The following is a 27,129-nucleotide window of genomic DNA, read 5'->3' as shown; positions in this document are numbered from 1 at the left end:
AGATGCAGAACACTAAATGAAGAAATATATAATTAAAATAGAATAAAATGACAAGAAATTAATAAAAGTACACTTAAATAGCCAATGCACTATCATAAACGCATTTTTTTAAAATCAAATGGCTACAGAAATACATTTACATTCAAACAATAATTAAAGTTTCATGAAAATAATATGATGACATTTACGCTTTATTACGTATTTTTTTTCTTTGAACTTTTCAAATCAACACCTTACTTACACGTAAAGTTACTGTTGCTTACTTTTTTGTACAAAATGTGCAAGAGCAGGGAACTGAAGAGACATTTTAGAGAGAGAGAGAGCGATAGATATTTATAGATATTGAAAACTTGCTTAGGAAATAAAAAATGTGAAAAAACCACTGTATTAAAAACATAGGCAAAGGAAAAAGGCATAGATCAGTGGTGTGCACTCCGTAGAACAAATCGACGGAAGTACGTCACTCGCCGTAAGTGTCAAGGGTCACGCTCGCCCGTTCTACTTCCTTTCCCGATCTCGTCGGCCATAGAGCACCATCAGTAAGTGTCAGATATGAGAAAACAATCCGTGAACATCGATAAAGAAATAATACCTGAGGGCTTCCTTTCACGCTGCTTATAGAGCGAGTATCCCTGTCGAGCTCTGAAAGTGTTTATCGTCTGAATATTCCGTGTGCATGAGATGATGATAGGTTTAGAGTTCCCTACGTCTCCCTGCTTCAGACAGGATCGCCTTCCTGTCCCCGTCCACGAGCGAATACGTGTATTAGTATAAATTTTACACCTGTGCAAGAAGCAATATGTGAACCCGATCAAATAAAGTTTATTTGTTATTCCGTGATCGTCTCCATACAGCCATGTATTTATCATTTAGCACAATGCTATGTTAAGACCGATCGTATTTTATAAACGTGTTGCCCAGAAGATACAGCTTACATTTCAGATCTGTGCTTCTGGAGATTTGCAGTCCACATGTCATATAATAATTAATGTTTTTCAGACATGGGCAAGTTTATGAAGCCTGGTAAGGTGGTGATGGTCCTGGCTGGACGCTACGCCGGACGCAAAGCTGTGATCGTCAAGGTATCTTCAGTATTTCACGGTGTGATGTGAGTCGTGTTAAGTGTGTGTGCTGACACTGTTGTGCTCTCTTCAGAACATTGATGATGGCACCTCGGACCGTCCTTACAGCCACGCTCTGGTCGCAGGCATCGACCGCTACCCTCGGAAAGTCACCACAACCATGGGCAAGAAGAAGATTGCCAAGAGGTCCAAGATCAAGGCCTTCGTGAAGGTGTTCAACTACAACCACCTGATGCCAACCAGGTATGTAGATCCTGAACAGTCAGAGGAGTCTGTGCACATCTTCATACAGCTTCCGTATTAGAATTGACAGATGTTTTCAGAGTAAGGCAGATGTTACACAGGGCAACTTTCTGAGTAGTATTGCTGGCAACGGGTAGCCAGGTGAGACACAGGGCCCACACGACCGATCTAAAGTATCCAGATAGATATTTGTTACCCATTCCCGGTGGGGAATGAATTTTCAGCATCATTACCTCCAGTCTGCAGTGTCACATGATCTTTCAGAAATCATTCGCTGCTCAAGATGTACTACTTACTGTCAGTTTTGGAAATGGTTGTTGACATTTTGTTTTGGAATTCTTTCAATGAATGGAAAGTAAATGAAAATGTCTTTGTGATTTGATCACTTGAATGAGAATGTGAAGAATAAAAGCACTGTTTTCCAAAGAAAGCCAGTACTTTGAACTTTGAACAGTAGCGTGTATATAGACACAGTGTTTGATGACTGATTCAGGTTGAGTTATGGTTTTTATTTTTATCTTTGTGTAGTTGAACTATTGATGAAGATAATACATAGAAATAATAAGGTATGACACTCCAATTTGCAGTATCAAGCAGCAGTTTTGTACAGCTAAAAAAAACACATCTGATTACAGCGATGTGGATGTTTGCATGAGCTCTGCTTGTAACATATTTTAAGAGAGACTTTTGTGAATAAAATTATCCAACAATAAAACATCGTATCACATACCTTTTGTTTATTATCCACATAACATACAAAAGGAGATGTTTGGCGGAATGATGTGCTGTCACCAATGAAATGGTGAATGAGTTTCCCTGTCTGTCATCTCCTGTGTGCCAAATATACTTATTTGTATAATAATTGGGATTTATATATTGGGTTTTCAAAAGCTTTAGTGATTACCTTTATTTGTTAGAATATAAAGAACTCAATATCTTAACTAATCACAAAAGCTGAGTTATGTCTACTGATTAAATTATGTATATTTATCTAGTTAATGTATCATCTTTCCCCAGATACTCTGTTGATATTCCTCTGGACAAAACTGTTGTCAACAAGGATGTTTTCAGGGATCCTGCCCTGAAGCGCAAAGCCAGGAGAGAGGCCAAGGTTAAGTTTGAGGAGAGGTATGTTTTTATCATCGGATCTTGACTACTCAATTTTACAATTAAATTGAAAATGTTTGATTGTTAATGCTTACATGTTACGTTAAGGACTAATTAAAACTTCATAAAAACGTCTCATTGCAGTGTAGTGTGTAGACATGTTTGATGCACAAAAAGTGTTGTCAAGTTTACTCAGTCTTGTGGGTTTAAACTAGTGGTGCAACGGATCGGATCATTTTCTGATCAGCGAAAAAAGTTCGCCTTTTAATAATTACTGAAGGTTTCAAGTGCTTCTTGGCCACAGCTAAAACTACTAGCTGCACTAATGAATTAATGAAATAAACTAATGACAAATTACATGCATGGATGAATACACCTTAGTTACTAATAAAGGCAGTGACACTAGTATTTAGGTGTGGAAATGTAATAATTGTAAAATAACACAATAGTGTTCTTCACTGCATAAGTTAAATATAGCAGACAGAAGCAGGTATTTATACACTAATCCGGCAAAACACGGAAGTAAAGCAGCGCCGCCATTACTGCATGCCTTGCTGCTAAGGAAGTAGCAGAAATAGCTTGTTGGTCCCGTAGGTGGCTGTAGCAGATGTTAGCTGTACGAAAAGTTATTTTTTATTTAGTTGTTTTAGTACGTATGCTGTCCAGTGATGCCGGGAAGAGCGTGTTGTGTGGTTGGCTATTTTAACAACAGCACAAAACTACAGGCCTGGAATAAAACCGCTTGTGAAATTTACGAACGGAGTTTTGTAAATTTATCGTATTTGTTTGTATTTCATAATAAAATTGACAATCTAAGGCCGGTGACACACTGGCTGCGTGGCGTGAGCGCCGCGTGTCTGAAGCGTCCCAGAAGCGTGGCGGATTCTGTGTCTTTACACACCAGAAGCGTGCCTGACGCGGCGCTGGCGCGCTGCTGCTGTAGAGGGAGACCGTTGACAGACCAGGCTCATGTCTTCATTACAACAATACATACTTTTTTTTTTTTACACACCTACACCTACGCCTACTGATAAAGGACACCGTCAAAAGTATTGACGGCGAAATAGATTGTTTGACAGGTGCAATATTTGAAAATCAATAATTTATTTATTTTTTAAATTACATTTATATCTGAATTTATGTCAACCTATAGAATTTCAAATATCAAAATATCAGGAATTCATATGTATTTGTGTACAAAATGACATTTAAACACATTTTCCTATTATATTTTGCCTGGAAAAGCTTCCAACACGCGCGCGCGTCGCGGTAAAAATAGGCGTCGGTTCTATTTCTAGCAAGCAAGCGTTTTCCATGCGGCTCGAGCCGCGCCTTAGACGCGCGTCTCACACAGGCGGTCTGTAAGCTCTAACCTGTTAACATGGGAGCCGAATTAAAAACCGACACGCCACGCGGCTGAGACGCTTGCGCCACGCATCCAGTGTGTCACCGGCCTAAGAGCTGAGACTTTTTTTTTTTTCTATCATAAGTAACCTGCTCTGTCTAGTCTGTCGGTCTCCGTGTCCTCTTTGCTTCGATTTTTCTGTGCGTGGGAAAATGGATGTGTGGTGTGAGAGAGCGTCAATTGCGTGTGTCTCACATTTTATTGCATTTGTATTAGTTGTCTGAAGAGTAAAAAGTCGTTCTGACTAAAATATTAATTGGGTCGGTCGGATATTATAAATTATATAACTGATATTATAAACACATAACAATAATATTTTTAAGGATGGCCTAATAGGTATTTGAAACTTATGAAGCTTGTTGAACATATTAGCAACACAGCTAGTAATGACAGCGTTTGGTTTTGTTGTCATCAATTAATACACTTAATTTCATTACATATTTTCACATTATTACACTATGTTGTCAATAAATGACCTTTATCAGTAAGTTTTGGCCACTGCCTGACATCATCTACCCAATGTTCCCTTTCACCATTTTCTTTAATGAGCAGGATCCACTTTCATTGAAATGTCATTAGAGTGCACCGGCAAGTGTCACACCGTCACACTTCGCAGGCACGCAGAAATGGCGGCAAGGAAGATTGCTGCGGCCAGAGAGTTTGCGGCAGATTTGTGTATAGGCTGCTGTCTCTTTAAGACCGAATGCACATACCTAATATACTGACACACATCTGCTTTCTTTCTCAGCTGTTTCAGTTCACTTAAGACATTAGTGACTGTGTTTACCAGAATACTTGCCAAAATGGGTATTTTAATATAACTGTGTATGTTTCCGCTCAAAGAGAGTGAATGATGAATCAATCTGTGTGCATCGTTCCTCTCTGTTTCTCTGCGTGTGCTTTATTCGGATGTGTGCGGAAGAAAAGTGGAAGAAAAGCGTGTGCATGCTCTTTTGCTCTAATGGTTTAAAATGGTTTGAATGGGTAAATTGGCAGGAAAAAAAAACACATGCAAACGAAAAACTTTATATGATGGTTGAATTTAACCGGTAATCCACAAACCGCAAGCCTGCCGAACCGTACGAGTCATCTATGATCCGTTTCACCCCTAGTTGAAACCCACATGCTGACTTGTGTTCAGAGAGATGACTGTAGGAACAGTTTGATCTTCTTGGGCACTGTACATTCTATTTGCTTTGATACTCTCAGTATGATAAGCATGTATTGTCCTGCATGTGTTGATAAGTGAATGTTCTCTTCTACAGATACAAGACAGGCAAGAACAAATGGTTCTTCCAGAAGCTCCGATTCTAAGTTTTCATTGGTTTCACAAATAAATCTGTAAAAATCTCACAAAGTGGTCCTTGCCTTATTTCTGTTGGTTTTAGATTATTATCTTGTATTACTCATGATATTAGTCTTTCAATTTATTTCATATATTGCTTGATGCGTTTATAATTTCTCATTATTGCCATCAGGGTCCTCTGTCTTGTTTGAAGTAACTGTTCACATTGTCATCATTTAGAGTGTTGCATCACGTAAAAGATCTGTGAACAAGATTAACAACTGTAATACAACTAATACATGAAATCATTTAATTGATTGAATCGAGACTTGTCATAGCACCTGCATATTATTGCTGTTTTTGTTGTCATCATTTATAAGTTGCTTTGGATAGAAGCGTCAGCTACATGACAAAATGTAATAACACGCTGCATAACAAATAGCTTAGTGGTAATGCAGACCAACACATTTTAGTTTCCACAACTGTTTTAAACTCTTGAATATTGGAGCCATATAATAGCAAAGGCATCACGGTGACATCCACCCTATGACCGCTACGTTTGCTCGAAATGGATGACCTAACCTGTTGATGCTGTGTTTGACAATGAACTGCAGAATCGCAAAATAAACCTTTTGCTGTAACCCTGATTGTGATTTCTCTCGGCATGACAAAAAGAAAGAAAAAAAGACAAGCTTATAGTGTTAATTAATTTCATGCTAGTGTGAGGGAAGTGATCTCTCAGGACTTGAGAGTGAAACCTTTTAATAAACCTCTTGAGGTTGTAAGGCAGAAAACAAGCCTGTGTTTCTGTTCTGTATATTGTGAAAGTATGTAATGGAGTACTATGACAAAGTGAATGTGGTTATAGTCATGACTGATCATGGGAAAGCTGTATTTCTGTACACAAAACAGAGACCTAAAACCTTAATGAAAGTTAAATTGTCATGTTAAAGGGATAATTCACCCCAAAATTTTCCATCCGGGCCTGTATATATTTATATAGTCTGATAAGCATAGAATATGTTTTAGACCAAACCGTTTCTATTTGTTCTTTTGACAATTTTCTACATGACGAGTAAAAATGTATTTTGTCAACGCAAGTTATCCAGGTCCAAAAATATATTTTAAACTTATTTTGAATATGTAACTGAACTGAATATGTAATTTATACCTATCCCTATTTGAGATGGCCTTGGTCAAGGAAGGACCTTGGTCTTGGATGCTATTGGTCTCCTTTAAAATATTTAATAAGAAAGAAAATAAACATTAAAAGAAAACAAGATTTTTCCAACAAAATAGTTAAAGCTATCAATCTCTCAGTTTGGTAAATGTCCTCATGTTTGTGGATACCAGAAGGAGGAACTTGCGTATATTTTCCCCTGCGACCTTAATCATTGAAATGTATAACAATGCTTCTGCAGTCCATTATAGCATGTTAATAACCTTATTAATAAACTATTAATGTATTTCTTATGTAACTTTTTTTTTTTAAGTCATATATATCATGTTTCTATGGTACGCTGTCTAATAATAATTTCAGTTGATAGCAGACATCCAGAAATATAAATATGCGTGTTAAATTTACTCCTTTGCTCTATAGTTCTTACTGCCTAGTGGACAACGTGACAGGATTAGCCCATTTCTTTCTCGCTTCATGACACAAACACCCTGGACCGTTGGTGTATTTGGCAGCAGATCGTCCGCCAGGGGACGCCGTGTGTTTTGATGTACAGTACACCCGCTGCGACGCGCCGCTGTGCGCATTGAGACGCTCCGAGCGCGCGACGGGGGAGCCTCTCAGTCTCGCTTCAGAATGACACGAACAGAACCGATGCGCGGAAACCCTCCGGTTTAGACAAAAGGTGAGTTGTCTGCACGAGCAGCCCTGCTTACTCCTTGATTGCACTGCCATTTCTGCTCCATTAGCTTCAAAAGCGCTCGGTTGCTATCACTGCTCTGTATGCAATGTGCCATCTTGCGCCATTGCTCTTAATGCGATCAAGCGCACAGCTCATGAAACTGGGCTGATGCAGGAGAGTCATCTAATCATCAAGACCTTTTACAGCCGTTTCAGTTTATTTGTAACCAGTAACGTTAGCAGTAACCAGGCCAGTTATAGTCTGTTTTTCGGGACAGGCTAAATGTTAGCTACCCATGATTTGGTCAGCTTCCTCGCCTTGCGTTTCTTTTGCGTAAACAGGACGTTTTGTTCTTTGTTTTTGAATTTCGTCTTGTTTTCCTTGGCTCAAAGATACAACGTTAGCAGTCGTAACATTTTTCAAACCTATTACTTTTAATGTAATTTGTGACCGTTTAGGCCACAGATCCAAGTCACGAGGGTCATTTTTTGGGAATTGAGATTTATACATCGTCAAATAAATAGGACATTTACAAAACATCTTCATGGAACATTATCTTTACTTAATATCCTAATGATTTTTGGCATTAAAGAAAATAAATTTTGACCCATATAATGTTTTTTTGTCTGGCGACAGGTTTTGTGCTCCAGGGTCACATGACTCTACTTCTAATGTTAAATGTGTCTTAAATGTTTAGTAAAATATTCTGATGTAGATTAGAAAATATGAGGGAAAAAAAATAAGATTAAATATTATGACTTTTGCTACATTCATTTGGCAAGGCATTATCTGAATTAAGATTGTCTTGATTCAGTGCGATCTATACATTTTTCTGATTATTTTCAAAGTGAATATGGTGGGTTTTTTTCAACTACTAATTTTTTACTAGTCATTCTCAATGATCTAGTTTTTCTGCATATGCAGTAGTATTTGTATTGCATCATCTATGAGCTGTGTTTGATATTTTGGAAGAAGGGATGTGAAGGAGTGAGATAAGAGCTGTTTAGGGTTTGTTTTGCAGCCCAAGAGATGATGGACTGCACTTCGATGGTTCTTCTGGAGTGTCTTAACACATGAGATAGATCGAGGTGTTTGCCCTGATGAACGTTACAGCATTGCAGCAGAAATATATGACTGTGTATTAGCAGCAGCACCCTGTACTTCATAACTCCATCATTGTGCTCATTGATAAATACTATCTGCTCTGTTCCTCTTTTAGTTTGTTGCATATGGATTTTCCTTTCTGTGTCATAGCCTAAAGCTGTACTATTTGCTCTAGCTTTTGTATTTTTTTCAGTATTTTAGGAGGTAATACCAGTCTGATGATTAAAATTCTCCAGTCCTCTACCCTCTACTAGTAAGCTGCTATTTCCTTATGTCTTGTGTATGAGTCTCTGTAACATGAAAGAAGAGATTTTAAAGTGTGTTGACAATAAAACAGTCTTGATTCATTTTTCCCCCTCATACAATGAAAGTCAATGCGAACCGAAACTGTTTGTCACTAAGATTTTTCAAAAATATCTTCTTTTACGCTCAGTGGAATACAGGCCTGAAACATGAAAACGTGAGCAAATGATGACAGACCTGACTTGCATTGACTTGCAAATGATGCCAGTCTGCCCAAATCTTCGACACTGAACACATTGCATGGTGCATGCATCCGGGCTGCACTTGGTGTCGGTCAAAGTCTCATGCTAAATTGTTTCTTATACTGGGGCTAAGGGGAGGGTGACCCACCCACAGCTCTGTGCTCAATAGATAAGATAGCAGTACACTATTGCTTAGCCATTATGATCATCACTGCCTCTAGCGGTTGCTTTTTTCTTAATATCTGAATACATTTTAGCATGAATGTAGAAAATGATATTACGCTGTTATTCAGAGGACTGAGTAGATCAGCAGGTCTCCCCGATGATAGGAGCTATAAAACAGGACCATGAAATGAAATGTAAGCTTAACTTGAGTGTTTACAGGAGCGCTCCGTTGTGTTTCTCAGGTGGGCCGGCAGGATGGGGGAAGGGCCCGTGGTCAGGCCCTCGGCTGCTATCACACCCATGCAGCAGATGCTGGCGTCTGGCACTGGGGCTCTACTAACATCTCTTTTTGGTGAGAAGAATCATATCTCTATTCAGTAGAAATTCTGAACATGTTTGTGATATCACTTGCGCAATTTGTCTGATTTTAGCATAATGGTTTTTCTTCGTGTGTGTTTTCAGAAATCCCAAAAATTAATTCTCTTCAAGTATGGGGTCAGTCAGTAAAAAAAAAAAAAAAAAACTCTTTAATTCATCAAAATGCATTAAACAGATTGAAAGTGACCAGAAATGATGATAAGAAGAATTATTTTATTTTTTTTTTCAATTGTGAAAATATTTAATTTGTTATTGTATTTTTGATCAAATGAATGTTGCTTTGGGGAGCTTAAAAAACTTTCAGAAACTTAAAAAAATGTACTGACCCCCAAACTTTGGAGTGATACTGAATGTAATCTAATTGTGTTCATAAAGTGGCCTAACTGGGTTGACAGTTTTATAGTTTAATTTGACATTGGAAGCTTTGTGCTTGTGCAAGCCTTATACTTCAGAGATGGAATCAAAATGCTAACTTTTTTCTAACATTAAGACAAAATTATACTTTTTCTCTTTCTGCAGTCACACCATTGGATGTAGTGAAGATCAGACTTCAAGCCCAGCAAGCTCCCCTCTATCAAGGTACAGATACTAAACTCTTACGTTTTCACAGAAAGAATGACAGATGATTAAACTTCATGCATTTACTCTAGACATGATACATGTCAGACCAGATTAACATCAGGGTTTTTGTTTTCCTACTCCGCTTACGTTTTTAGCTTAAATGTGTGTTTTAAAGTTAAAGTGAATAATTTCTGTGCTACTAACTAGCAACACCAGTTAAAATAGTAAAAATAGTGACTGATTTCAAACCGGTTTCTTAAAAACACCCTTGTCTGTCGCTGCTTGCTAAACTCAGTCCTGCCCCAAACTTACCCCACTGATTGTATCAGCCTTGCTATGTTGTGTCAGTCATAATCCAAACAAAACAAGGTTTTGATAGCACTACAGTATTTAAATGTTTTGGGCATATTGACGTAGACATGGCTTTACATACAGTTTTCAGTGCATATTAAGCTGGGCTACAGGAATTTGACCTATTTCTGCATTTAATACCAGCAAAAATTAATCATTCAGCTTCTTAAGATTTTTTTTTATGTGTTTGAAAGAGGGCTGCATTTATTTGACAAAAAATTGAACAAAAAAAATAATAATGGGGAGAAAAAAATCCAGTTTAAAGTATGTTTTTTGTATTTTATTATATTTTCAAAAGTAATTTATTCCTTTTTTGATGGCAAAGCTTAATTGTTCAGTCTTCAGAGTCACATGATCCTTAAAAAAAACATTCTAATATGCTGATTTAGTGCTAAAAAAACATTTATTATCACTTATAAATGTATTTACTGTCAATTTAGATCAGTGTAATGCATCCTTGCTGGATAACAAGTTTAACTTCTCTTTCATTGTTATATAAAGTCTACTGACCCCAAACATTTGAATGGTAGTCTAATAACCTGCTGTAAGCTTTTGATAACAGCGCATATAGCAAATGCAAACCAGCATGAGGCCTATGAGATGTCTTTCTATCTCTCTCTCTCTCTCTCTCTCTCTCGTAGCTGTAGCATCAGAGTCAAGGCCCTGGGCTAGGGTCATCCGTCCTTCAAAATGTGAGTACTGTGTGTGAACTGTATGGTCCCCTCCCAAAGCCCAGAAGCTCGCTTCACTAACCAGCTCTCAAAGAATTCCCAATGCACTCTGCAAAACTACTAAATCACATTGTGTATACAGCATTTTGGCTTATATACTAGATCTGTGAAGGGCTAAACCCAAGGTCACGTTGCAGACAGACATGACAAATGTGTGCATATGTAAAAACGTCAACAAGATGGAAAAAAATGCATTCAAAAATTATTCCGAGGTCTACTCTGCTGTATGTAAATGTTTATAGCAGTGGCCATTAACAGAACTCATTAGGACAAACTAAGATCCAAGCCAGGTAGATCTTCCTTGAAGCTGTTTTGTGTAATGTCCAGAAATAGTAAGAAGACTGCTTGTTTTTGGTAGAAGTTTCTTTCTTTTCCGTCTCTTTGCATTGTTGCAAGGTAACAGAAGTAGCAACAGATCTTTTTTTCTATATCGTGACATACATTTGAGTAAAACAGATTATTGAACATGAAAGTGACTTCATTGCCTATTCAGTGGTTGTTGATTGGCTGGAGGCAGATCTGAATACAAGCTTGCTGTCAGTTGTAAGAAAGGGACAGGGTTTAGAGGACTTAAGTCCAGCATATGTCACCAAACAGAAGTCTGTTGCTTCACTCGAAGATTGAGTTAAGCTAATTTGTTTTTAAAAAGACACATAATATGCATGTATGGATTGTGCACAGATCAACATCAAATTAGATCAATAAAGTGCATTTAGAAAAAAAATGAATTTGTCATTTCATGTTGACTTGAACCCATACCATATGTATAGTGCACAAATTTAACAAATTTTCTGTTTAACCTACCTAATTCTACTTCAACCAATTGCAAGATTAAAAATCAAAACAAAGTGTTTTGAAGTCTTTTTTTTTTCATAATTGGTCACTGCAATCAGTTCTAAGTACGGTATTTTGGGTACTTGGCCATTGGTAATATATTTGCAAAATGATTGCAAATTAGATTTATTCTGCTGCATTTTGGCTGTCTTCTTAGGGAAATGCTTCCTCTATTGTAACGGGTTGATGGACCATGTCTATGTGTGTCAGAATATGTCGAGCTGCTCCAGCTGGTACAAAACCCCTACACACTTCAGCGGGACCGTGGTGAGAACTCATTCCCATCTTTCCAAACTGTGACCACACACACACACACACACACACACTCTTGATTAATGATCTTCTTTGTTTGTCAGGATGCATTTGTAAAGATCACTCGTAACGAGGGGCTGAGGTCTTTGTGGAGCGGTCTTCCTCCCACACTGTAAGTGCAGCATCATAATGTCAGTGTACAGTTACATAAAAGCGTCCGCTATCTTAACACCTGTTTTTTGTGCGTCTATTAATAAACCGTGTGCTTTAACTCCAGCTCAGTCTAAAGACTTTGATTCTAATCGGAGAAGTGAAGTGTTATTAACAAGCGCAGATCATGAAATAAGTCAGATTTTAATTATGTAAATGCCTTGATGGATACAAAGATCATTAAGTGAAGGATTCTGTAGACTGATTCAGACAGATGACATGTCGGTCAAACAGCTTCAGATAAGCCTTGGCCAAAGAAAGCTGCCTTGGATTCCAGACCTACAGCCGTCAGTCTGAAGGTCTGGCTACAAGAGACGAACTCGAGAGTATTGAAGGGATCCATTAAAAGAACGGCCTCACAAGGGTCATTATTTGTAAATAAAATGACATGTTTTTACCGAATAGCGGTGCAGGAGATGCTGTGCAAGCAAATGACCCTTTGACTTTGTAAATGTATAAATAACGTGTTAATGATTGAACGTCTGTATCAAGTTCACTGTAATTAACCTTTTTTGGGGTCGGTTCACTTAAGCGCATGGTTTTGCAAACCAGCAAATAGGAACAAACATCAGCCTTGGGAATGACACCCATTTGCAATTAGTGCACCGGTTGTTTTCAGTGAGTGTGTTTGTGTTTGAAGGGTGATGGCGGTTCCTGCCACAGTCATCTATTTCACCTGTTACGACCAGCTGCGAGACTTCCTGCGTTACAGCATGGGCTATCAGGGGGACCATATCCCTCTCATAGCAGGAGGGTTAGCAAGATGTGAGAATTTACTTTGCCTTGTCGTCTCATACAAGTGCTGTGTACAAAATTTACAACTTTATATTATTATTATTTTTTTTTTTTAGGATTCTTTGAATAGAGAGTTGAAGTTCAAAAGAACTGAATTTACTCAAAAGCATTTTGTAACATTATATTTGCCTTTGCTGTCAGTTTTTATTGTCAATACTGTTGGGTTAATCCTTGCTGAATAACAGTATTAATTTCTGTCAAAAAGTTCTTACTGACCCCACACTTTGGAACTTTAGTGTATACACTCTTAATTGGAATCTTTTGCAAAATGTTTATACTGTCGCAATTCTAAAATGTATAATGATTGATTTAAATGTATTTAGGAAAAAAAAAAAACATTATGTTACTATCGGAGCATCCCTAGTTTTGTTTTTAGTTATTGCTGTGGTGTGAGTTTTTTTCTCCTCTCTCTGTGCTGCTCAGTGGGAGCGGTGTCTGTGATCAGCCCTCTGGAGTTAGTTCGGACTAAGATGCAGTCCCGCAAGCTACCGTACAGCGAGCTGATGGTGTGCATCCGCTCGGCTGTAGCTCAGGATGGCTGGTTATCTCTCTGGAGAGGCTGGGGACCCACTGTCCTACGGGACGTGCCCTTTTCCGGTCAGTGACCTCCTGTACACTCTCTGACAGCGTGATGGTGAGCTGATGTTCCCCAGATGCGGTGTTTGACTGTTTTTGTGTCTTTCCCCTCAGCCCTGTACTGGTTTAACTATGAGCTAGTGAAGGCACAGCTGTGTGAGCGATACAGGGCTCCACAGACCTCCTTCACCATCAGTTTTACAGCCGGGGCCGTCTCAGGAGCCGTGAGTATACTCTCAAAAGCCGGATACGATTGTTGACTTGTTGACACTTTTAAATAAGAAACCCAATGGCTATAAATTAATAAAGAGGAGATTATGAATGATTACATAAAGCTTCGGTGAGAAAGATAAAACAATGTGAGCAGAGTCTGATAACCTTATCTGGCTTGACTGATTAACAACAAGGGCATTTAACATGAGAACAAATGCTGGGGTAACTTCTGTCCCAGATGAATACAGGACATGAGTGACACTGGTCTTTTGAATTGAAATCTAACTAAAGGCCAAGTTACATTTTGTATAATTGTAGTACATACTTAATGTTACTACATTAAAAAAATAAAAATTATTTTGAAATGTATTGTTTTTGCAATGAAAATAGAATAATCATTAGATATTGAAATTAATATATAGAAAGTTAAAATTAAGATTTAAGTTTTTCTGTTTTGTGTTTTTTCCTCCCAAATAAGTCTCTCCTGTTAACCATTTGACCAAAATACAGAAAAATATTAATATTGTGAAATATAATTACATTTTAAATTAAATGTTTTCTACTTGAATAGACTGTACAATGTCATTTATTCCTGTGATGCAAAGCTGAATTTTCAGCATCATTTCTCCAGACTTCAGTGACACCTGATTCTTCAGAAATCAAGAAACCTCTCTTTTAATTATTATCCTCAATGTTGAAATTAATACTTGTTCATATTTTTGTGAAAACTGTGATAAAATTTTTTTTTATAATAATATATATATATATATATATATATATATATATATATATATTATTTTTTTTACATTTTATATAACATTATGCATACAATTTTAAATCTGTTTTTAAACCTGATTCAATTAAAGTAATAATAAAATAATTAATGTGTCTCATACCCTCCTGGTTTATCAGAATATCATGTTTTGTTTTTTTCGACACAGATCGCAGCAATTCTGACCCTGCCGTTTGACGTGGTGAAAACACGCAGGCAGATCCAGTTAGGAGAAATGGAGGCACTCGGAGGTATAGCAGCTTCTGTCGTTTCTCTGTTAACACATTAGAAAAAGTGAAGTAATGCAACCTGCATGCTGACTGACACATGATGTCATTAGGTGACGACTCTCTTTTAAAAACAGTTCGGAGCTGATTACTTAAGCTAGATTTAATTACATTTATCAGGCATCAGATGTCTTGACATTTTGACCTTTCACAGCAGTCTCTGTGAAGAAACCCTCCTCCACGTGGAACATGATGAAGAATATCTGGATAGACATGGGATACAGGGGTTTGTTTGCAGGTAAGCTCTAAGATCTAATGATACTGACGTCAGAGTAGTTATATAACTTCACTAACTAGAGATTGGCATTAGTTAAAAGAGGCCTGTTTGTTAAAGTCAAGATTAGGGCTGCACCATATATTGAAATAAAATCATCACTGTCATATCACGCTGCCATGCAACATATTCACGATCAGGTTCAGATTGAATCGCAGCACTCATTTACACTCATTGTAGCTCATGTTCAGCAGCGCATATTTTTGTTTGCGCCTGTCAAAATAATCACCCTACTCTATCTTGAATTATGTATTCTTTCCAAATATAGCTTCTTAAGTCATCTGGTGGAAATTCATATCGCAATAAAACACGGAAAATCGAAATATCACAATGTCAGTTTTTTCTAATAACATGCAGCCCTAGTCAGATAATTTAAAGGAGTAGTAATATAATACTATAAAATATAGCTTTTTGTTTGGATGTATAATATATTTTATGCATAGAACTGTATTGTTAGGTTTGGGTCGGACCACCCTGGATCTGAAATTACAGACTTTTTTTTTTTTCAGGTTTTCTTCCAAGAGTGATCAAAGTTGCTCCCGCCTGTGCAGTCATGATCAGCACTTATGAGTTCGGGAAAACTTTCTTTCAGGAGCGTAATCTGAATCAGGCGAGATGTGGACTTTGAGATGAGCGAGAGGACCAGAGGCTCCTCCTCAGCAACTACTGCAAACATCGATGACTTTAGTGCTCTGAAATACTTTAATAGTTGGGTGATATGTGCCTACTGACTGGCACAAGGACTAAAAGCTGTGAGACTTAAACCACTTCTTTGCATCTGAGATGAAAGACTTGTGTTATGATGCATCAATAAATGCACAAATTCCCCACAAACCCTGTGATGCCTTAAGTAACCGTACCAAAGCATGCTGGCAGAAGCACTACCTCCCAATAATGCCCCACTTATTGAAATGGCTGCCGGTTGAAGGTGACATCCAGGTTGTTGTTTCTGTAATGCATGTCTTTAGTCCCTTTCATTAAAGACAGTGCTGCCCTCTTCTGTTCATATTGAAGAAACCTCAGCCGACAAATGGACTGAATGGATAAACTACTCAATACTGAGCTCTACAGTGTCTTTATTTTCAGAAAGAGCGAGAGAAAAATATTTTATTTGTTTTCTTTTTTTGCAAATATTAAACTCTCCTGAAGTAAAATACTTGTCTTTTTATGGGCACTGGACTTGGGAATAGCCACAAGAACATTTTTGAAGTTTTGTTTATGCATTGAGAATATAATGCAATTTTTTTTTTTTGTTTTGTTTGTTTGTAAGGCAAGAATTGTTCTTGTGTGTAGTGGATGGGTCTCTGGTCTCGTCCTGTTTGCTACACATGTTCACTGCATTTAGTTCAGATATGAACTGCTGTAAACTTATTGCTGACTTGAAATTATTACAGTTCTCAGATAGTATTTAATAAAAGACCTTTAAGAAATGTAATGTGTATTACTGCACTCTACGTGAATCATACTACAAAATTAGTCATTGTGTCATTTCTGAGTGAATGTGAGAAGGTTGTGTGTTGTCTGTTCCTCAGAGACATGAGGGTGACTTAAATGATAAAATTTAATTAAAATTATTATTTTTTTCTTTGTTTACTTATGTATATATGAGTACATTTGTGTGCTGATTTTTTTTTTTTTTTTTTTTTTTTAAATCGCGTACTTGAAAGTTAGCAAATATTTTATAAACCTCAACCTATTTCTTATTCTAGGTTTGGTGGTGTACATTTTATGACTTATGTAAACTTGCATAGAAACTTACCATTAACTCCTTTAGAGCCTGCGTCCATTGAAATGGATTGGTTTGTTTTGTTTAAACCAATAAAATGTTATGTTTTTATAATAAGAGCAATGCCTGGTCACTGATTGGTCACTGATCAACCAATCACAGTGAAGATATGACTCCTAACTTTATCTGATTGGGCTACAGGCATCAGAAAAAAGAGACATGACTATGAACCTAGACAGGAAGAAGAGGAAGCCCATCAACTTGCATCTATTATAAAATTAAGACTATCAAATGCTCATTTTCAATTTAATATCCAATTTAGATGTAATATCCATTGCAATGAACATCAGGTCTTGAAAGATATCAGCAGGAACCTCATTAATTAGTTGTATAAGAGGTTGAGAAATTTGCAGAAGCATTTCAAAGCTAAATACAGAGCTACAAATAATGTTAATTCTTTATGAACATTTATGTTAATTAAATTAATATTAATGTGATTTCATCTACAGGTATGTCTTCAAAGTGACCATATTCTGTCAATCAATGTTTCATTGGTTTTAGTGAGAAACAGCCACTGTTCATGTGAGATCAGTGAATAAACAGCAACACACACACACACTAACACCCCCTGGCCCTCACTCACACACACACACACACACACACACACACACACACACACACACACACACAGATGCCTTGATGCACACAAACATATTCATCAAAACAATCTACAAAGTAAGTACACATTCACATAGTCATAAAAACATTTATACATATACTCAGATTCACACCGATCGTATCATTTTCTTTCCACATTCTCATTGCATTGGTCATTCTTATAGTTTGAGTTCTTTTCAAAATTTTAAACACTAGTTCAACTATAGTGCCCAAACTCTACTGATTAAACTATGGTTAAAATATGATCATTTTTATGTTCAGTCCTGGCGTCCATTATAGCGGACATGAAAAAAATCTAATAAAAAATGAGTTGGCACAAATATTGTTTTTTAGACTAATTTCGAATGAAGTTCATATTTAATATACTTAATCTACATGTGGCAGACAGTGCATTACTGGCATAGACAGTAAAGATTACTGGCCCATAGAGGGCGACGCCACTGGAGGACCGCCATTACGAGAGACGTATGCAGTGACGCACATGCGTCGAACGCGCGTCTTACTTTAAAGCGAAGCGCCGCCTCTCTGTCGTTCTCTCTCTCTCAATCGGACCGGGGACACAATGGTGAGTGATTGACTCTGCCTTACAATCCACCCTAAATCTAAGTCATCCGTCTGATTTCTAACACATCCTGTGCTGAATATTACACACAGAGGGCAAACGAATGTTTTGCAGGGATTATACACGGTAACCGTTGTGTCTAGGCGTTTGCTCATGTTGTGTGTGTTTGACCGAAGGGGATAAATGGCAGCGTCCTGTTCTGCTTTGAATTTCTTCCAGTTAAATACGTTTTAGGAGGCACAAGAATGAAACCGAGATATCATAAACCATTTTACCTAAATTGTTATTTTTCTGACTTTGTTTTCTCAATGTGGAAGATGGTTTCTGCGCTAATTTTTAGGGCCTTAGCAAGTTAAGGCGTCGAAGTAAATTTTATTAACTAGATAAAATGAGAAGTCAGTATTTTCTTGTAGTGTCTGGTATTTCCAAATGGCGACCCAATTAATGTAAAATTAGTTTAAGATATACCGATTTGACTCAACTCAACTAAATTTTTTACGTGCAATTCAGGAGACCTAACGAGTTGCGTTTTCAAGACTTGACTAACGTTAACGGCTTTTTCTTATGGACTTATGTAATTTTAAGAAATTGCAGTATTAAGTTTATCTAGTGTAAGTTGCAAAGATAAGGGAGTTTACTAGAAAAAAAATGAAGACCGCAGGCTTTTTCCCCCACAATTAATGGTGCATCGTTACAGAAGTAACTTCACAAGATTAAATCAGAGCTTTTTTTTTTCTTTTTTTTTGTAGTCTCACCGCAAGTTTTCGGCCCCACGCCACGGCTCTCTGGGCTTCCTGCCCCGCAAGAGGTGCAAACGCCATCGTGGCAAGGTGAAGAGTTTCCCTAAAGATGATTCCAGCAAACCTGTTCACCTGACCGCTTTCCTTGGCTACAAGGCTGGTATGACCCACATTGTCCGTGAGGTCGATAGACCTGGCTCAAGTAAGTTGAAGCAGACAGGTGTTGCATGTTGTGTCAAGTCTTTTTTGCTATTGGGATGTCTGCCAGTGATGATCACCTCGACGGGCGGACATATTTGGGCCTTAAACCCTTGCTGAATGTCGAGTTCTGAGAACAGTTTAACTCCTTAAAATCCTGGTTGTAAATGGGCATACTGGTTTGCAATTAAACTAACTTGTGCTTTTTGTGCTTCTCAGAGGTCAACAAAAAGGAGGTGGTTGAGGCTGTGACTGTTGTGGAGACTCCACCCATGATTGTGGTGGGTGTTGTTGGATACGTCATGACCCCTCGTGGCCTACGCTCTTTCAAAACCATCTTTGCTGAGCACATTAGTGATGAGTGCAAGCGTCGCTTCTATAAGAACTGGTAAGGCTTGCTTTAGGTAACTTCTGATTGGGTTTTAGTCTGGAGCTGATAGTCGCTGGCCAGAATAAACATTTGTCATGTTTCTTCTGAGCCAATCTAATGTGTCGGTTTGGTGCAGCTCCGCTCAGGTGCCTAGTGCCCTGATGAGCTCCGGGCTCCTCTGGCCGGTGGAAACGGTGGCTTAAACTGTGCCATGAGCCGAAGTGACCTAGTGTTGTTAATGCCCACCCTTTACCACGAGGGATGGGCAAGCAGCCATGCCCAGTCTCCTTCCTCTAGCCCGCTGGGCTATGAAGGAGCTGTGCCAACCTTTCTGTGCCACGTTTAGGTACAAGTCCAAGAAGAAGGCCTTTACCAAGTACTGCAAGAGGTGGCAAGATGAAGAGGGCAAGAAGCAGCTGGAGAAAGACTTTGCCTCCATGAAGAAGTACTGCCAGATCATTCGCATCATTGCCCACACGCAGGTGAGCTTACAAGCTGTGGCACAAAGTAATGCTGTGAGCTTTAGTGACCACTTAAATGCTTATTGAAAAGGCTAGGAGATTATGGCCTAAATATCTATTCATTTAAAATGTCACTACTGGTCCCATACCATTAAATCAATTCCATGTGTTTGTTACAAGAACATTTAGCAGACGCCTTTATCCAAAGTGACTTACAGTGCATTCAGGCTAACAGTTTTTAACATGTGTTCCCTGGGAGTTGAACCCAAAACCTTGCACTGCTAAAGCAAAGCTCTACCACTTGAGCCACAGGAACAGAACATTCACTTTTTCGAACCCAAATATCTTTTTTACACCCCCCCCTCCCTCCCCCCAACCAACATAATGGAAAAAGTTAAATCGCAAGTTTAAATTGTCAAAACTCATGAATCTTTACCAGTGTAATGAACCTTTTTCTTCAAAATTTGTCAAATGTGCAACACATTGTGAACCCTATTTAAATTTGTTGCATGACTTTAAATGGCGCTTTACCAACCATCCCACTTTCTGTAGATGCGCCTGCTGCCCTTAAGACAGAAGAAGTCTCACTTGATGGAGATTCAGCTGAACGGAGGCTCCATCGCTGACAAGGTTGACTGGGCCAGAGAGAAGCTTGAGCAGCCCATTCCCATCGCTAACGTCTTTGGTCAGGATGAGATGATTGACGTTATCGGGGTTACCAAGGGTCACGGATACAAGGGTAGGTGGATGTCTTTTTGTTCAGCTTTTGTCTTCCTGTGAGTCTTGATTTAACAACCATTGTGCACAATGATGAAAGACATGGATTAATCGCGTCAGGCATGGCGCCCGAAACGCATGAGGAAATTTCCCATGCTGCCTTCCTTCTGACAGCACACTTACTGTATCTTAAACCAATGAGCTTCCTAGAGCACTTTCTAATCAAAGAAACCATCTTTGTAGGTGTGACAAGCCGCTGGCACACAAAAAAGCTGCCCCGTAAGACCCATCGTGGTCTGCGTAAGGTGGCCTGTATTGGAGCCTGGCATCCTGCTCGTGTGGCTTTCTCTGTGGCTCGTGCCGGTCAGAAGGGCTACCACCACCGCACGGAGATCAACAAGAAGGTGAGGCCCCAGGATTAGACCCTAGCGATCCTGTACGATCAGTTTTACATGATCTTCCTCTTGAGTCTTGTTTCTCATGATGTATTGTTTTAGATCTACAAGATTGGTACTGGCTATCACACCAAGGATGGAAAAGTAGTTAAGAACAACGCCGCTACTGAATATGATCTGTCCAACAAGAGCATCAACCCCCTGGTGAGTGTGCAAATTTCTGCCTTATGGGGTTTTCAGTTACTTAAGGTTGCATAGTCTTAAATTTAAGCTAACTTTATTTTTTCTTCTGTATTAGGGTGGCTTTGTGCACTATGGTGAGGTGACCAATGACTTCCTGATGCTGAAAGGCTGTGTGGTTGGAACCAGGAAGAGGGTTTTGACCCTTCGCAAATCTCTTCTGGTCCAGACCAGCCGCCGTGCCCAGGAGAAGATCGACCTCAAGTTCATTGACACCACCTCCAAGTTTGGTCATGGACGTTTCCAGACCATCGAGGAAAAGAAGAGTTTCATGGTGAGTGCACGCCTGCAGTGGTTACTCGGCCTTTTATCCCTGCTGTGACCCGAGCACCCAGAATAATTCTGAATTAGGCGTTGTCTGAGTGTTCTGTAGCATTGTGTATTCTGCGCTTAATTTTACACACACCACACCTATCTGCCTCGCTGCCCATGGACCTCTGCAGATCAGTGCACTGTTCGTAACCTGTTTCAGCTTTTCAATCTGAGATTTGGGTTCCATTCCAGTGCAAGATAAAAGCTCAGTGAGGCAGGGGAGTGGTGCCTCTCTTGTGCTTTCTCCCTGTTCACTCTCTGATGACATTTTTATACCAGTCATACATGTACCTTTTTGTTAAAATCAGTTAAATGGGCTGGTAACCAATCTTTTCTTGTTTCAACAGGGGCCCCTCAAGAAAGACCGCCTTGCCAAGGAGGAAATGTCATAATCCTACTCTTATGTATCTGTTGTCATGCAATACTGCAGAGTTTAATAAAAATCAAATTAATGGTCTAACGTCTTTGCATTTCTTAATTTTCCACTTTTTTTTTTTTTTTTTTTTAAGTGTAGCGGTTCTCAACCTCTGACATGACCATCCCCACGGTGTTGGCTTTGTAATGCAAGAAATTTAGGTTTCCCCAAGTACAGCTGCTTGTTCTCTAGGGTTGTTTTTGTATAAGTCTATACCCCGCCAAATTGTGTAATGTATATGCAATATAAAAATGACCCTGGGGTTAAAGAGTTTTGTACATGACTGCCAGGTCTAGAAGTCCATTAACTGTGCCTAATTCATTCCTTTTAATCCTGAAGCATGCATGTTGGGAAATTTTTTTTTTTTTTTTTTTTGGGTGTTGTGCAGCGAACGTTGTCAATTGTCCACACCATCTACATGTTTTGCTGTGTCTGACACAAACCAAATTATAAGTCACTTAATCTTGGATGTAGAACTCAGCCCAAATGTTCAGTGGCTGAAAGAGCTCAATGTGCTGCAAATAGAAGAATACCTGCAAATTTGTAAAACCACTTCAATTTGACAGTGCCCCAAATACAAATTTGTGCGCATTTGCAGCACCTTCTGTCTGTTTTCTCGATTTGCTGGTGCCTTTTCTGTTTGCACGTGTTTTCTAAAGTTGCGGCGCATTGAGCTCTCTCAGCCACTGTACAAATGTGGTCTAACTTTTTCCATGTATGACCTCTGTCAAAGGTTGCTCCAGAAAAGCAATGCAGCAGAGCAGAAAGCTGATCAATGGCAGCTTTGTGTATCCCACTGACTCAGCTAAACTCCTGGTCTTCAGGTGCTTGGTCGATTAATGAATGCTGTATATACCTTAATTAGTATTGTATGTTCTCACGGCTCCTCTAGAGGACAAAAGTTGGTTGGGAACATGGGCAAAGTTCACAGTAATCTCGTCTTGATTAAAACACTTGCATTATATGCTACTTCTGTAATTCTCCATATTTAACAAGCATTTGTCTCAGTGTGTCTGTAATCTGCTAAAATCGCTAAACTCAAATTGCCTCTGTCTGACAACAGCTTCATTGTAAATGAGGGCTGATGGGAATGATGAGGGCAGTGTCAGGAATTCTACCATTCCCTGTCATGTTCATCTGTCCAAACACAACACCCCACAGCACTTGTGCCCAGATGTCCATACCAAAGAAACAGCTGGCTCTCCCCACTCCCACCATTACATCATAGAAGAGGGCTGCCAGGGACTTTAGTTGCAACATCACACTCTGCCTGTTCTCCTCGTATATAAATGTTGTTATAGCAATCTCAAACAACAATAGTTAAGCTTGCAAAGCCTCTAGATGTTGTCCTTGAGAACGGAGCATCCCTCTGAGCGTTGGGGTCGTCAAGTTGGAATCGAGGCTTTTGTTTACGACAGTCCGAAGGGAGCTCACCTAATTAAGACTCTTTGTCCTCACTGCCTCTTTGCAAAACTGCTTCCCCATCATTTCACATTGTAATAAGAAGCCTGGAAGCTCTTTGCACACTGTTTAGGCCTTTCTTCCTCCTCGAATGGTAGATATTCTGTCGCTTCACCCTAAAACAATTAATTTTAAAGATCTTCTAAGTAATAAATTATATCATTTGGATTATAAGACGCATGAATCCTAGAATCGGATTAGATTTCACTCAGAAAAAGAAGCTAAGGGGACCATTTTTGGCTGATTAGCATACTGGTCTAATCACATTGAATTTGCAGTGTTGATTGGTCAAAGAGTCACTGCACGAAAATACTATTAAAAATTCATATTGAAAAAATGTTAATAAACTATATTATTAAAGCAGTGAATGGCAACTGTCTGGTCTCCCGTTGATTTACATCATGGACAGTTGTGATTAATATACACTGCAAAAGAAAATATAATACCTTTATCTCCGAAAACACTTGTCTTTGATTTTTTTTTTTTTTTTTTTTATGAAAGTATAATATAATAATAATGTTCATTGTTCATTCCTCATTTCTCACCAGATCTTTTTCATGAATTGGAATATGTGTAAAGAATATTGAGTGACTGGAAGACACAAAGGAGACACTTGATGCATCCTTCAAAATACAATGCAGGTCATGAAAATGAAGGTTGCCTTCCAAAGATCCTTTCATTCGAGACGGCCTTTTCGATGGTGCTTAATGATGTAGCAGCTGAGGTGTGTAGTTACTTGGAATGCAGTTCTGTGGTTTCCATTATCAAAAACAGCTGATTTCAAAGAGTCATTTTTTGAGCCTTTGTTAAGACAACTCGGGTCCTACCTTGAAAAAGGGTTTCCATTGAGAGCGATCCCCATTGGCTCAAAGACCTTTTAATGGGTTCTGTTTCACTCCTGTTCATAATTCCTACAAAATAGTGTTATATTTGTAGATTAAAATATATTATAATGAGTGAATTAAAAGTTCACCCAAAAATGAAAATTCTGTCATTAATTACTCACCATCATGTTGCTCCAAACTCAAATTAGCCTGAACACAAATGAATATATTTTATGAAATCCGAGAGCTCTCTGACCCTAAATAGAGAGCAATGCAACTGAAATGTTCCCAGGCTCAGAAACTTATTTCTCCGCCATTATACAGAGTACCAGAATGTATGTGTGTGCATTCCTCTGCATGTAAACAAGGCTCAGCACATGCATGTTCAATGCCAGCAGCACCACACGCATGTGTTATGTGCAGAGGTACTCTAGATAATGATGGAAGACATGATTTGGAGAAGAATTGTTGAATAAAATTTTTATTTTCATTTGCTTTATGCTCAAAAAGTACTGTATTCTTAGTAACATTATGTTAGAAACCACTGATGTCACATGGACTATTTACAATGCCCTTGCTAGCTTTCTGGGTCTTGAACTTGGCTGTTGTGTTGCTGTCTTTGGAGGGTCAGAAAGCTCTTGGATTTTATCATAAATTTATTAATTTGTGTCCTGAAAATGAAGGAAGGTCTTACAGGTTTGAATGACATGAGGTTGAGTAATGACACAATTTTCATTTTTTGGGTGAACTATCCCTTTAATGTTTGTATTAACATACTTCATAGCTGAAGATACTTGGATCCATTTGCATAAACAGCCACTATGCTAAGACTGTATTTAAAAAATGTATTTGACCAACTAGAATTTTAGCCAGTCGTATTATGACCGGTCTTGAAGGGGGGAAAAAAAGAAAATTTATACTTTTTTAAGACTAGACACAGTTAGTTAATAAACTTTCACTTACCCTATACATGTATTTTCAACATTGTTTAAAATTTTAAAAAAATGATATTTCAGTTATTAAAATAACAATGTGACGGTGTTCAATTATTTGTTTATTAATATTATTTATTAACAGTTAATCAAGTGATTAATCAAGTGATTTTGTTATGCACTATATACAGTGTTTTTTGTTTATTTTTATTTTTATATATATATATATATATATATATATATATATATATATATATATATATATATATATATATATATATATATATTCATGTTATTTGTGTGTACATAGTAGAACTATTAACTTATAATTAAAGCAAACTCTATTTTGAGGGAGGAGCAGATGTCTTTCTGGTACTATTGGGAGAAATAATAAAGGAGTGTGCAGTAAAAGAGAGAAGCGCAGGGATGAAAGGGCCGAAGCAGAATGTCATTGTGGCTGAAGGGCAAGTCTGTGTTGGTTTCCTCTCTGTGCAGTGCACTTATGTAAGTAGCTCTGGCACGGCATACAGCTATTCCCCACACTGTCCTAACTTCTGCTCTCCACCCCTCCTCATTTTCCCCTCCCTTTCATGTTATAACTACCCTTCATTTCATTATTTATGCTCTTAAAAATGTGCTGGTTACTCTCAGTTAGCAAACTCAAGATACCATTGCTGTGTATGATTCGTGCATAAAAAAATATATAATAAAGTTATAAATATATACAGTTGTGTTCAAAATTATTCAACCCCCTAGAGACTTTACAAATACAAGCTTTTCTGAAGATCCAGGATAAAATAAAAATTGTATCTATAACAGTTCACTGGCATATTAAAAGTGATATTGTCCATATATAATGTAATACTTTTGAGTTATAAGATTTTTTTAATAATACTGCTATGTCATAATTATTCAACCCCATTGCTGTTTTTAAATCACTTATTTTCATGGTGGGAAATAAAACAGTCTCAAAACACAATTAAGCTTTTAGAAACTCTATTAAAAACAGAATTAGCTTGAGCCGTTACACACACAGTTAGCCCATGGATGTGTTGAGTAGCAAAAATGTCAACACAGATCTCACAAAAGCTAAAGAGAAGAAATTGTATTACTTTAGAAAAGCTAAGGCTATATGAAGATTTCCAAGACATTGAAAGTTCCTAGAGACACAGCTGTCAGCCTTATTCCTCAGCTTAAAGTGTGTTATACCAGAAAATCTTTGAGGTTGTGGAAGAAAAAGCACAGTATCATAAAATGTTTAATCAGAGCAACTGAGAAAAATCTGCAATGCTAAGCCAAAGACTTGCAAGATGACCCGATGAAAGGAGGAAAACCATTTCAAAGCAGTGTGTAAGAAGATCACTAGACAAGTATTGCCTTTATGATGAGACATCTTGTAGAATACCACTCTTGATCAAGAAGAACAAAGGACAACTTGAACTTGATAAAATAAATTTGTGTAGACTTGTGGAGCTCTGGAGGAATGTTATATGGAGTGATGTGACCAAACTGCAACTTTTTAGACCCATGGATCAGCGGTATGTCTGCTGCAAAAAAGGCAAAGCTCATAAGCAGAAGAACACCGTCTCCATCCTCAAACTTGGAGGTGGATCAGTCCTGTTATGGGGTTTCTTTACTGTAGAAGGAAGTGGAAATCATGACTGTATGAAGGACATCATGGACTCTTTGAAGTATCAGGCCATTTTGACAAGAATTATGATGCCTTTGGTGCAAAGACTGAAGCTGATGATCAATGGACTTTCCTGAAGAACAGTCATCCCAAGTAGACATCCAAATCTACTACTGCTTGGTTCAGGAATCAGTCACAGAATGTACTTGAGTGACCTGTTCAGTCTCCAGGCTTAATTCTCATTTCAAATATCTGGCTGAATTTGAAGAAAGCAGTGGCTTTCAATGTGAAAACCAAAGATTAACAGTGATCTGAAAGTATTTTCAGGTGTGGAATGGGCCAAAACTGTAGTAGAGAGGTGACAGAAGCTTCTAAACACTTACAGACAGCGTTTATTGTTGATTTAACTGTAAATATATATTTAAAATATTTTTTTCCTTGGTTATGCTGTTTTACATGTCAGGAGGATATAATGCCTAAATGCACTTCTAATATGGGT

General features: G+C 38.1%; 3 protein-coding genes and 2 non-coding genes across 9 annotated transcripts; all 5 read left to right on the top strand.

Moving 5' to 3' along the window:
* Positions 1-437: 437 nt before the first annotated feature.
* Positions 438-5,190, top strand: LOC113047015 (60S ribosomal protein L27). Its single transcript, XM_026208240.1, has 5 exons — positions 438-539; positions 1,000-1,082; positions 1,156-1,325; positions 2,343-2,453; positions 5,103-5,190. Exons 2-5 carry the CDS (start codon positions 1,002-1,004, stop codon positions 5,149-5,151), a joined length of 411 nt encoding a protein of 136 aa, XP_026064025.1. The 5' UTR covers positions 438-539; positions 1,000-1,001; the 3' UTR covers positions 5,152-5,190.
* Positions 5,191-6,826: 1,636 nt separating this feature from the next.
* Positions 6,827-16,437, top strand: slc25a39 (solute carrier family 25 member 39). 5 transcript variants are annotated; one of them, XM_026208235.1, is made up of 13 exons: positions 6,828-6,984; positions 8,279-8,338; positions 8,978-9,087; positions 9,633-9,692; positions 10,667-10,717; positions 11,748-11,857; positions 11,947-12,014; positions 12,693-12,817; positions 13,271-13,444; positions 13,538-13,647; positions 14,578-14,659; positions 14,850-14,933; positions 15,479-16,437. In XM_026208235.1, the coding sequence occupies exons 3-13, from the start codon at positions 8,991-8,993 to the stop codon at positions 15,595-15,597; spliced, it is 1,080 nt and encodes a 359-aa protein (XP_026064020.1). In that variant the 5' UTR covers positions 6,828-6,984; positions 8,279-8,338; positions 8,978-8,990; the 3' UTR covers positions 15,598-16,437. The 5 variants fall into 5 exon arrangements, with proteins under 5 accessions (XP_026064022.1, XP_026064020.1, XP_026064024.1 ...); XM_026208237.1 differs by lacking the exon at positions 8,279-8,338 and having other exon boundaries at positions 6,827-6,984; positions 14,853-14,933; XM_026208234.1 differs by lacking the exon at positions 8,279-8,338 and having other exon boundaries at positions 6,830-6,984.
* A 1,355-nt stretch (positions 16,438-17,792) lies between these two features.
* Positions 17,793-21,828, top strand: LOC113047013 (60S ribosomal protein L3). The gene is made up of 9 exons (XM_026208233.1): positions 17,793-17,938; positions 18,685-18,877; positions 19,093-19,261; positions 19,590-19,725; positions 20,257-20,443; positions 20,665-20,825; positions 20,919-21,020; positions 21,115-21,330; positions 21,716-21,828. Exons 1-9 carry the CDS (start codon positions 17,936-17,938, stop codon positions 21,758-21,760), a joined length of 1,212 nt encoding a protein of 403 aa, XP_026064018.1. The 5' UTR covers positions 17,793-17,935; the 3' UTR covers positions 21,761-21,828.
* On the top strand, positions 20,504-20,599 carry LOC113047690 (small nucleolar RNA U83B). Its single transcript, XR_003276348.1, has one exon. It is a non-coding gene; the product is annotated as a small nucleolar RNA U83B (small nucleolar RNA).
* Positions 21,504-21,638, top strand: LOC113047688 (small nucleolar RNA SNORA54). The gene has a single exon (XR_003276346.1). It is a non-coding gene; the product is annotated as a small nucleolar RNA SNORA54 (small nucleolar RNA).
* Positions 21,829-27,129: the final 5,301 nt, after the last annotated feature.

The sequence above is a fragment of the Carassius auratus genome, chromosome 28, assembly GCF_003368295.1.
Source record: "Carassius auratus strain Wakin chromosome 28, ASM336829v1, whole genome shotgun sequence".
Taxonomy (NCBI): Eukaryota; Metazoa; Chordata; class Actinopteri; order Cypriniformes; family Cyprinidae; genus Carassius; species Carassius auratus.
The sequence above is the reverse complement of the archived record's forward strand: the minus strand, read 5'-3'. Positions and strand labels throughout refer to the sequence as shown.